Genomic DNA, 11907 nt, shown 5'->3' with positions numbered 1-11907 from the left:
TTTTAATAGCAAAATGAAAATAAAGTCGTCATGTTCTTTTCGCGGAATGAAAAATGTCAATGGCTGGATGATGAAATTGAAAAAGCCCAGAAAACTGGGGGATTAACGCGTGGCTCTTTGACACGAGCCTCAAGGTGAGTAGTCCTCCTCCATCTCTCGTCTCCCTCAGCATCTCCCATTCCCCTTAATGACGCAGGTGCACCGACCAAAGGATCAAGACAACACAGTTGGGGGACACGTGATTTCCTTTATATCACGGCACTCCACCGATCGCACCTCATATAAGTATCTCACCCTACGTAAGTACCAACGCTGAGAGTCACTCCGCTCCATGTAGATGATTTGTTTACTCGAGTTGAAGTTGATTGTCAAGGTGGTGTCAGTGATGCTGATGTCCATGAGAAAGCGAAGCGAGTCATTCTAGAGATTATCGGACTATTTTCGGTGATTCTAGTCGGGATATTAAATTTACTGGATGATACTATTTCGTCGGCCATTAGTGTTTATGGTACTTATTTCACGTTTCTCGGTGACAACTGTCTCCGTGGCTGGTTAAATTATGTGTTCAACTTTCTAGGAACAAAACAACTGTTTTATACGCGAATGTGATGAACTTTTCTTCAAAACTCGCGAAACCGGTACAATTTCTAAAAAAACGTGAAAGTGAACTCGACAATAGTTTTCTATTGTGAGCTTCCATTGTGGCGAATTTCGGGAGCGGAGTAACTTGTGATTAAGGAAGGATTCTTGAGACGTTTTACTGGGACTTTTGGATATCGGAAAATACGTGAGTAATTGCTGAGAAAATTAATATTATTTTTTTACCAAATACGAATTTAAAGACGTGATGGAAATATGTGAATTGGTCAATTGATCGATTGGAAGACGACAAATGCATATCTGAAAAAATATTTTTACCGGGTATTTTTTGAGTCAAGACACAAGTGCTATTTCTAAATCAAAAACTATTTTTTTATCGTGAGCTTCCGTTGTGGCGAAATTTGGGAGTCGAGTAACTTGTGGTTATAACTATCATTGAGACACTTTGCGGTGGCTTTTGATTATCGAAAAACAGCTCAGCAATTTTTTTAAACATTAATGCATTTCGTCAACTCGGGGCACAGCCGGAGATTGGGCAACCGGTGGCTGCCCCCTCAAATCCTAAGGAGATTCAAAATTAGCGAACACATATACTGGTCAACGGTTTCAGCAGGCGTGATTATATGTATCGATATGTGTCGAAGGTGAATGCAATTCATTTTCAATTCTCGGTCGAGCCGTTTTTTTTTTCCGACATTCCACGTGAAATAAATCCAGTCATTGTAGAGCAATTTTTTGTTGAATTTTTAGTTCATGAACACTCATATTCCTACGCGTGCACTATAATTTCAATTTATAATTAAAAATTATAATTATAACAGGTGTGAAAAAAAAAATATGAAAAATATTTCCATGACGTAGCAAACGAGAAATTTTTTCCACGAAGTTTTCCAATTTTTTTCATGTCTCAATTTTTCACACGGGGCATGTTAACATCCGGCGAAACGGTACCTAATGGTACATCGCCTACTGCCCTCAGTGAAATTCAGTGACGATTGTCCCACTTTCGTGATTAAATCCCCATCTTCTCCTTCAGTAACTAATGCTCACCCCAGTATTAAGTTTAGTACACACGCACTCCGAGATAAACCATAAAACCATTTCGCCTCATCGCATTTCGCCACATTCATAAGTGCAATAATAAAACTATGATTATTCTTCGGCTGTTGAGACGTGGCCTATCCAGTCTTGCCCACTCACATCTCTCCCGAAAGATTATTGCATTTATATCGTAAAGCGTCATGCGAAGGTCATGAGTCTCCTTTCTTTTCACAAAAATGACCAAAAAACGTTGAATGAGGTTTTGTTACCTTGGACAGTGAGAACAGTTGTGACACCTCTCACCCGAACATGACAGGGGGCACGTAGGGCACTATCGATCTCATCAGGTACTTCACCCTGGTAATTTCCTCTAATTATTATTTTGCTGGATCATTTGTTGAAATTATACAGGAGAAAATCCGATTCCTGTTGAAGAATTATTTATCAATACGCAATAATTCTTCAGCCTTGGGTGCCTGAGAATTTAGCAACTGAATGTTTGCAGACCTTGTCTCTACACGGAGAGAAATTTCTAAAAAAAATTCTGGTACTAGCGCGGGAAAAAGGCGCAGTGGCCAGGGAAAAATTCCAGGAAATTTTATTAAATTGAACGTCAATTTCCCCGAAATTTCTGGAGAAATTTTTCATTTGATTTGGAGACCCGTACGGTATGCGTGCGGATTAATGTGCCAGATTTTAGACTGCGATCATTGAGCACGCGCATATACAGGAGAAAATGAAAATCGAGTTATAAGTTTAATGATACGGTTTAATGTACCCGTTCTTTATAAGTTTCGCGATCTGTATTGCGCAATGTGTGGCCGATTGGCAGACAGAAAGTCCAGCTAATTGCTGTTCCCACAAGTGTAATTGCGATTCTATGCATCCACAATTTTTCGAATTTGAAATGTTTAAAAATTGCAACAACAATATTTTGTATTTAACCCACAATCTGTGATACTCCGAGACCGATTTACTGCGCGGAACAAAAAAATTCAAGAAAATTTACGTATCTGTTCCGTAATTCTGAAGCGAAATGCGATTGTCAGGAACTTTACGGAACTGCCGTGGAATTTTTCCTGAAATTTCCGTAATTTTTGACTGAATCGATTGCGAAAAATTGCGGTACTGTCGCGTGAATTTTCCCAGTCGATTCAGTCACCGGTGAGCGAACTGCAAGTTCCGTAATTTTGACGGAACATTTGTCATCGTGTGTGTGACGGACATCTTTCACGTGTCATTCCATCTTCATAAAAATTTTCATCTTAAAAAATAAAAAAAAAAACAATTCCAAACCGGTCAAATCCCCTAACAATTTCATGGTTTTATTTACCCAATATAATTCATCCCAAGTATAAACAATCCCCACGATACCGCAGCAACAACCACGAGACGTCATTAACCGCCGATTAAAATCCCATAAAATCCGCTCCTCAAAAATTCGCGACTAAAAAAATCTCAGTAACACGAAACTGATGTGCTACCAAAGGATGTCGTTCACCGCTAATGCCCTTTCCCCAGGGCTCAGGGTCCCTAAAATATCTCATTAAATATTCAACCTCTCGCACAGAGATGCGATAAAAATCGCAAACGATCTTTCCCTCATGTTTGTAGTGGTTTGCAGTTAACCAGGTACCAAACGTATTTTACCCTACCACTTCTTCGGGGGGGGCCTCTCCTGGGAAACCGGTGAGCAGCCAACGACGTTGGGGCAGCCGTCAGTGATTGCTGCCCGGTGTGTTCACCACACCGTGGTCCACCGCGCTACAAATCCCGGCCATATCGACGCTGTTGCGGGACACCTTTCAGCATGCGCAGGTCGCTTGCGCGCTCTTTCCGAAAGTTCCATTCATATCGATAATCAGCCGATATCCTCATCAACTCCGAAATCACCAAAAATAATCACCTGATCATCGGCAGGCCCGAGTGATCCTCTGTTCCATCAATGTGCGGAGGGAAAAAACCCCATCATTTACAATCAAGTGATACAATTTTCCCTACGCTAGTGATTCCCCAAAACCCCGGCAATTACTTGGACGATAAAAATCCCGAATGACTTGTGAAGCAAATAGAATTGATTGCTAATGGTAATGACTAGAGGCGCATTAACAAATAAAATAATCCCGGATGAAACAGTTAATTATTGTGCATCGGTGCATTAGCTGACCGGTACATTGCACAAATGAGTGTGAAGACTGGTGAAGGATCTCTCTTTCCGTTATCAAATAATCATAATCTCTTCATCCTCATTCACATCTAATCCCCATGATCCTCCGTTTTGCCAATGCATCGAATAATTTTGACAGTGTGTATGTGAAATTTACGTGCGATAATACAGCGGGCGGCTTTTCCGTTAGAGAAACTTGGTGTTTTAATGCCCTCCAGGAGAACGCAACTGATGGTAGCCCGTCGAGTTACATAAAGAATGGATTGGATCTTACCCGGGCTGTTAACGAACCCGGTGGTACACTGCTCTTAAGGAGCGTCCAACTCTATTACGTAAGTCAATAACACTTGTACTCTTTCTCGACGATGGAATCTTCAGTGTCAATTGTATTTTTTTTTGCGAAAAAAAAACTTTTTTAAATTCTAGATTTTTTGAAATTCACCATTTCTTGGATTTTTGGTCTCTACAGGGACCAAATAAGTCGTCACATGGAGAGATAAATTCTGGAAAAATTACACGGCTGTTCCATAATCCGTCAGTCAAAATAATATTCGGTAAAAATGACGGAACAGTTACGCATTTTCTCACGGAACGTTTCGGAGTTTTTCCCGAAAATTTCTCTTGATTTTTCCTCTTAATTTTTACCGGATGTTGTTTTAACTGGTGAATTGCAAAATAAACCGGTAATTTTTCAGGAATTATTCTCTGCGCGCAGAGAAGGACGGAGGGAAGGGGGATAGAAACAATTGCCTGAAGTTCAGGGAACATTACCTCCGTTTTTAATGAATAAATAAATTTTTTCCTAAGATTTTTCCATAATTCCGGAAGTACGAACATCCGTGGTTATTCCGATGATTACAATGTATTTACGATGAAGCTTCTGGAGGAAAAAAACCGGTAAACAATAACGGTGGGTGAAAATCATGTGGCATGAAAAAATGGCGCACGGTCTGAGGTTTGTCGTGACCTGTCAACTGACGAATACACCGACGAGCCATGCAAAACGAAGAGACTAAAAAAAATCGTATCTACATAGAAGAATTATTGTTGTTGTTGGACTAAAGGTTTTCCAGTACTCCACTAATTACAAGTTGATTTTCTTTGGTTTCATTGGCTCGTTCTGAAGGGCAACCTGAATCCTCTAGAATCGATTGGATCAACTCCATTCTAGATGGAGATTCAAGGGAGACCAGGCGAACAAATGTGGGTCAATGCATTTTTATTAGTTCTGTTGTACGCTGGCGACAGATCTACCTGAATCAAACTGGTATTGAATCCGTAACAGAGTTTGCGAATTCCTAGAAATGTTTGCACAGGAAATTTTTCGATCCACCGATTTTCCTCAATCATAATCACTCGAAGGATTCACAATCTCAAGCAATTAAAGCTCAACAGTCCTCAATTGCCTGGGTAAAGTGATTTCAACGCACAAATGCATCCACAAATGAAATATTGCGGTTATGAATTGCAGAATCACGTTGGAAGACCCAGCAGTCAATTAATGGTATCACAAAAGAAAGGGCGAGCAGCGAAATGCGCAGAGCGTATCGTTGGGAGCTCAGCTGGAAAAAAAATATGAAGAATTTCATTTCCTCGGAATAAAATGGTTTTCCTGGAGTTCGTGGAGGCACTCCCGTCCTTCAATCATTACCTCCACAGAGATAAAGACTCCAGGCAACTGCATTTCACTCCAGCATGTCCACACACTTATGTGAACAGGAGAGGGTTCAGTCCATTCTTTGCCTCGATTTATTTCTCTGAATCTCATTTATTTTGAAATGATCTTGAGCAATGGTCAACACACTTGATGGGTCATGTTAAATTTATTGTAATTAACTGCTGTGCAGCCTGGAATTCAGAGGTAATCCAGTCTCATTCGGCAGTTTGATGTGCTACGAAATCCATTACTCGTGACTAATTAATACTAAAAAATATTTTCAGTAAAAAAACTTCTCCTGTCGCATCATTGGCCATCTTCCATTAACGAATGCACTTCTGTTCCACTTTTACTCCTGATTATCAGAGCTTGAACATTATAAATTATTTTCGTTGGTTCAATGTTCAATGATGATCAGTGAAAAAGGGAGTGAGAATAGCACAAATCTTCCAACGAGTGTTTTCATGAAAACTATTAAACATCTTTCGTGTCGTTTTAATGACTACAGGTGACAATGAGGCACATTCATTAATCATCACTTGAAATTTGGAATACAGTCATAAAATGTTGAAAAAACTGTAATTTATGGGATATTTCGTCACGACTGACGATAATGGACAACAAAATCATCGTGATGTCGCAGTGTCAAAGTCACGACCCCAAATTTAATGAGGACAACAATCCTTTCTGGGAATTATGGATTTTTTTTTTCAACAAGTATTGATTATTCTACTCTGTTCTTATCCTAATGATGCCCACGTGTCTTGCATTCAATGACTCTCGGCTAAATGAAGATGACGATATTTAAACATTCGACGTAGAATTTTCGAATCAAAGTGCATGAATTATTAAAAATTTCTGAGGAACACTACAAACGCATTCCAAAAATCATCACCTCATCATGTCGTTGATTGTCATTATCATTATCATTTTCTATGATTTTTTTTTGTGTCAATACTGTCATTAAAGATGAGTAAGAAGTCAATATATAAATCATTTGAGCTGATGAGCTATTGGATCGTTCTACAACGGAATTGATTTCACAAATACAACTAATCACTTGACCAATCGATATATTTTATTGACTCTAAGTCTGAATCTAGTTCTTTGACGATTTTATTTCTCCGAGAAAATCTCACCGAAGTTCATTGCCCCCGCGGTCGTCTTGATCCTACATATTTTCTAATCAATTAGATTAATTGATTGGAACAAGCAATTTGATTAGAGTTTATTTATTTTGTTTCAGACCGAACGAGTCCTGCAACGACTGGGGAATCATTTACGTTCCGCCAATTGTTCCTGTTAAACTATAAACGTTTGTTTGTGACGGACAAAACTCTTCTCGTGAACTAGCGAGGGAGTGATAGTTCGATGATAATTACTCATATCGTTATGATACAATGTTGGGTGAGGTGACATAAACGATGAAACCAGATCGTAAACAATGATGAAATGATTGTAACGTGACAGTTTGACGATTGCGAGTGATAAATGAATTTGAATTAATTATTTCTTGATGTAACTCTTTTCTCCGGGAAAATTATTGTTGAGATAGTTTTTCTTAGCGGATAATAATAAACTAAATAGGCCAGACGATAACTAGAGACATTAAAAAAATATAAATCTAACTGGGTCTGGTGTTTTAGTGATTGACCGAATAATTTAGTGATCGTGAATTTGGAGGGTGGGTGGGAAGTTTAGTTCACGAATTTTTAGTTTTTTGGGACAATTTAGTTGTACAATAACGAGATGAAGTTTATCAGTCACTTGTTCGGGGCGGGGTCCCCCAAGAAGATGGGACGGCAGTACATGAAGGTCGGAAGGAATGCCCTTTTTGGAATCAGGCCCAAAGAAGAGGGCGACATGTGTCCGGATCGAGTGCCGAGGCCTATTAATGTCATTATATCGAAGAAGGGGAAGCTCCGACACAGTAAGTACACAGACGTTATTATTTTACAATTTTTTATTACACAAGTCATCTAAACAAATCAAACAATTCTCAAGATTTGATTTTTTTTTGCGCTTTAAAATTTATTCTTCGATTTTCCCTCGAATGGAGTCAGATAATTTCTGGTTAATTGAGTCTTGGAATTAAAATGCTCAACGCTGGTGCATGTAATAGGGGAATTGAATAATCTGTGCATCAGTAATGCATCCTACCTTTCTTTGTCCATGCTCACCAAGCGCAAACGCGTGCTCAGAATTCCCAAACATTTTTCTCTCTCACCTCTCGTATGACTGAGATCTACAAGATCGCCGGTGAGATAACATCTCGGTAAATACATTATTCCGCAGTTTGCCGGTGACGCAATAGTTTTTGGTTGAAAAATATTCCTGGGGTGTTCTACAGTCTCTGAAAAGGATTTTCCGGAGAAAAATAGGCCGACCTGCTTGAATCTCATTACACGGAGGGGAAATTGTTGAAAAATTAGGTGTCTGTTTCGTAATTTGATAGTCAAAACAGTATTTAGTAAAAATGACAGAACAGTTACGCATTTTTTCAATGAACGTTCCATATTTTTTTCTGAAAGTTTACCTGAAAAAGTGCGTAACTGTTCAGTCATTTTTACTGAATATTGTTTTAACTGACAAATTACCGAAGAGACATGTAATTTTTAAAGAATTTTTCTCTCCGTGCAAGTCCATTGCAGATCAATCTTACGAATGTTCAATTACTTGAGCAATTTTTTTTTAGTTTTGGGTGGGAATAATTTCTAGGAGACAATGACATTCCTCTGGAAACATGAAAGTGAAGCTGAAAATATCCGCGGCCGCGTGTCTCAGGGATCCAGGGAATTCCTCGAGAAGAGATCGTTAGCCTTGACTCATTCACGCAACACCTGATATTAAACCCCCCACGGGTTTTATCGATGTACCTTCACTTGCAGGAGAATCACTTATTACACATTTGGTAATTTCATTGCTGATCAAGTTTTGGGATACTCGGCGGACGCCATTGCGTCACAAGGGATGGTTGACCGAGAAAAACCGGAATGCATGACCTAAAATCGGGTTTAATGTTGACCCTACAACCACTCAATACCATCAAAACTGAATTACGAATTTTCGCCCGATCCTTTTCGTACCCAAATGTTCCAATTTTCCGAAGTTTCACAGACACAAAACTATCAATGAAATTAGCAATTCACCAAACAAATGACCAACCATTAAAACAATCTCTACACATTCGTTCTTGCCTGGAAGTGTTCATGATAGTAAATTACAAAATTCCCCCGTCCAATAATTTTTATTCACCAAATTGCAAAATCCCTGAGGAGCCAGTGCTCACTATTATCAAGAGGTACCCAACACTCGTCAATCAGTAGGTCAGCACTTTGGAGCATTCATCCACAAAAATAAGACTAGAAAAAATATCGAGGGTCGAGTAGACACCACTCAACGCACACATATGTGCAAACACAAGTGCATAATACGCCAATATATTTTTGAGATCACTTTCACTCACTCAGCATTCCGTCGATGCTGGAAGACCGCTGGACTAGACGCAACCGATCTTTTCGTTTACCGCTGTGTATACAAGGAACCGGTCCAGGGGTCAAATTAGTCTGGGCACTTATCTAGATAAACCACGACACCGAACGATTTCATTATCTACTCATTTGTCCAGATTAATTTGTGCTGTCGAGCTGAATTTCATTTCTCAATATTTAAAAAATGAAATTTATTCAATTTCATTTCAACATTTAATACCAGAACTTTTACAGAAAATTTCTCTTGATGAATCCAAAACTCACTGAGCTAATGAAAAATAATTAGCAAAAATATCAACAAAGTAATTCAAATATTACTTTCTGCGAACCAATTCTTCAGCTATCTGGAGCACATACTCAGTGACGCAATCTAATGATTATAAAAAGCGTTCAAGTACCTAAAAGGTTGTTAAAATCATTTCCACAGATATTGAGTTATTGACATTCACTCAAATGCAAACGTGTGAGAGTGGAAAAACGCGCGGCACTGATTACCGACATTTTGCAACATTTCGAGTAATTTGAAATACCCCGGTCTAACATACGTGCAATCAGTACCCCTCTCTCCCCTTCCGCCGATCAGACTAAATTCTTTCTCAAGTCCACTCTTGGCCATGAACAACATACTTCCATGATCGCTTCTAATTACATATTTACAACTATTGCCACTAGGCTTTTCAGGCGTTTCATTTACACCAAAAAATAAAACATTCACCTATTTTTCATTTCACTGTTAAGGATACTAAAGTAGTTGGAGAAATTTCTCTCGAAGAAAATCCTTGACCAAGAGGTGTCCCACACTATTAGAAAATACTGAACTTCTAACCGAAGAATCTCTCAAAAATAAATTGTAATTAATAATTTTGTCTCTACACAAATTTTCAAAAAATTAACGTACTAATCTGAATTTACTGTGTATATTCACCGTTCTGTCCCTATAATTTATAATCATCGTCAAATTGATCGTAAGAGTAGAGCAACTTTAAATACTGAAAATTGCTTATCAAACCAGTTTCACGAATAACTGTTGTGTCGAGTAAAATTGGCCTGGATCTGCTTGCATACCATCCAGGGACGGGTGTGCAACGCATACATCCGTAATGATCGGATAAATGGTGAATTCAACACCTACGTAATCGACTCATTTATATCGGAACGCTCCAGCAACAAACCTGGTCAGGGAAAGAATAGAGAAGCACAAGGAACCAGTGGACATAGCAAGAAATGTTGAAGAGGAAGGACCCTAGGGAGTTCTAGGTGTAGATCTAAACAAATGTATAAATAAACTAAACACGTGACAATAAATATACCAAATATAATTGGCTAAACTGTCAAGATGAAGAAGGGGAGGGACACAGGGGTGGGGCAGGAGTCGATGTAAAACAAAGAAAATTTTTAAAACATCAAAGAAATCAAATGAATTGAACGAATATATCGAAGCGATGGGGGGTTGAAATATCAGTCACTGGGTAACTGATCCGTGTTATCCAACGGAGAAGAGGACGTTGATCTCTTCAATATTTATGAGCTCAGGAACAAACATCAGTTTCACGATAGTTTGAAAAATTGGGATAAACATTTTTTAGCGCACGCGCCAGTCTTCATTCATTAATTTTCCGGTACCTCATGACTCAGGTGTAAAATTAGTAGAGAGAATTCCTGGGCTCGGGGGGAGTAGAAAGTTTAGCAAGAGTGAAACAGGTTGACCTTGATACGACAATTCCTCTTTATGCTTCACAGTAGGGAAATACCTGATGATGGTATCACCGTAGGGGTCACCTTCCAGCCCACGTATTCAATGATGAGCTACGTGTGAGGCAGTAGTAGGGATTAATGTTTGGAAATTAATGATTTAATCGTGTGATATATAACATGTGAAATGCTATGTACGTTTAATGTTTTAAATTTTTAATTTATTTCATTAGTTGTATTCATTATCAGAAGATCAGAATGGAAAATTAATTAATGAAGACAGACCGAAGTGAAGTGCTCGGGCATTTTTAATAAATTATTGTAAGTACCTGTTTTTTGGCACGTGTCACTGCGAAGAATCAGTAAAAGCATTCGAATCAATTCGCTGTGGTCATCAGCCTCAATAGCGAACCGGTTGGTAAAAGGTCCCGATGTGTCTCTTAGTGTAGGTGCATTCCACACGTCGTTGTTTGAGATCCACCTATCATTTCTCCTGTCCCACTCCCCATCTCCTTTCAAGCTTGCGAATTAAAAAAGTGGTTAAAATCCGGCTGGGAAAATATTTGAGGGAAGGCTTTCTAAGTGTTTACGCATGGCTGAAATCCATGGTAAACTACGCGTTGATACACTCTACTGGATTTCTTATCGATTGGAGGAGATGAAAATATGATCATTTGTTATGTTCATTTGTACGTTCATTGATAAACGGAAAGAGGTGGAGATTAGGGACTAAATGGGGAAATTACTCAATGTCGATTGTTTCATTAATTTTTTTTAACAGATGTAGCCGCATTAATCGCAATCCCTGGTAGGAGATGACGAACGGCCAACAGTGGGCCGAGGCTCGGCCAGTATTGGCCGACACTGGGCCAGTATCGGCCAATACTGGCCGATACTGGCCCAGTGCTCATCTCCTACGTGGGATGTTCCGCTTCACTCAATGGAATGTAATTAATGGAGTGTAATTAATTGGGGAATAGATTCTTTTGTAATAATTCAGAATGTAGTTGGAGTTGGTCACAATGTGATGCACGGAGAGGAAAATTCTGTAAAAATTACGGGTCTGTTCTGTAATTTGCCAGTCAAAGTAATATTCCGTCAAAATTACGGAAGAGTTACGCATTTTTTTACTGATCGTTCCATATTTTTCCTGCAACATTTTGGATTTTTTCCTGAAAATTTACCCAAGAAGTGCGTAACTGTTTCGTAATTTTTACCAAATATTCTCTTCACTCACAGATTACGGAACAGACACGTAA

At 38.9% G+C, this 11907-nt stretch overlaps 1 protein-coding gene across 2 annotated transcripts in view; it reads left to right on the top strand.

The window, feature by feature from the left end:
- Positions 1 to 282: 282 nt before the first annotated feature.
- LOC135167576 (scavenger receptor class B member 1) overlaps positions 283 to 11907 on the top strand; it is a 28287-nt gene continuing 16662 nt past the window's right edge. Inside the window, exons 1-3 of one of the 2 annotated variants that reach the window (XM_064130897.1) lie at positions 283 to 508; positions 578 to 787; positions 6712 to 7395. In XM_064130897.1, coding sequence (XP_063986967.1) covers positions 7215 to 7395 — 181 coding nt within the window. In that variant the 5' untranslated portion in view covers positions 283 to 508; positions 578 to 787; positions 6712 to 7214. Of the gene's footprint in view, positions 509 to 577; positions 788 to 4020; positions 4141 to 6711; positions 7396 to 11907 lie in introns of those variants that run through there. The other variant, XM_064130896.1, reaches the window with a different exon arrangement.

The sequence above is a fragment of the Diachasmimorpha longicaudata genome, chromosome 11, assembly GCF_034640455.1.
Source record: "Diachasmimorpha longicaudata isolate KC_UGA_2023 chromosome 11, iyDiaLong2, whole genome shotgun sequence".
In the NCBI taxonomy this organism is placed as follows: domain Eukaryota; kingdom Metazoa; phylum Arthropoda; class Insecta; order Hymenoptera; family Braconidae; genus Diachasmimorpha; species Diachasmimorpha longicaudata.
Note: the sequence above shows the minus strand (reverse complement) of the source record. Positions and strands in the feature narration are given on the sequence as shown.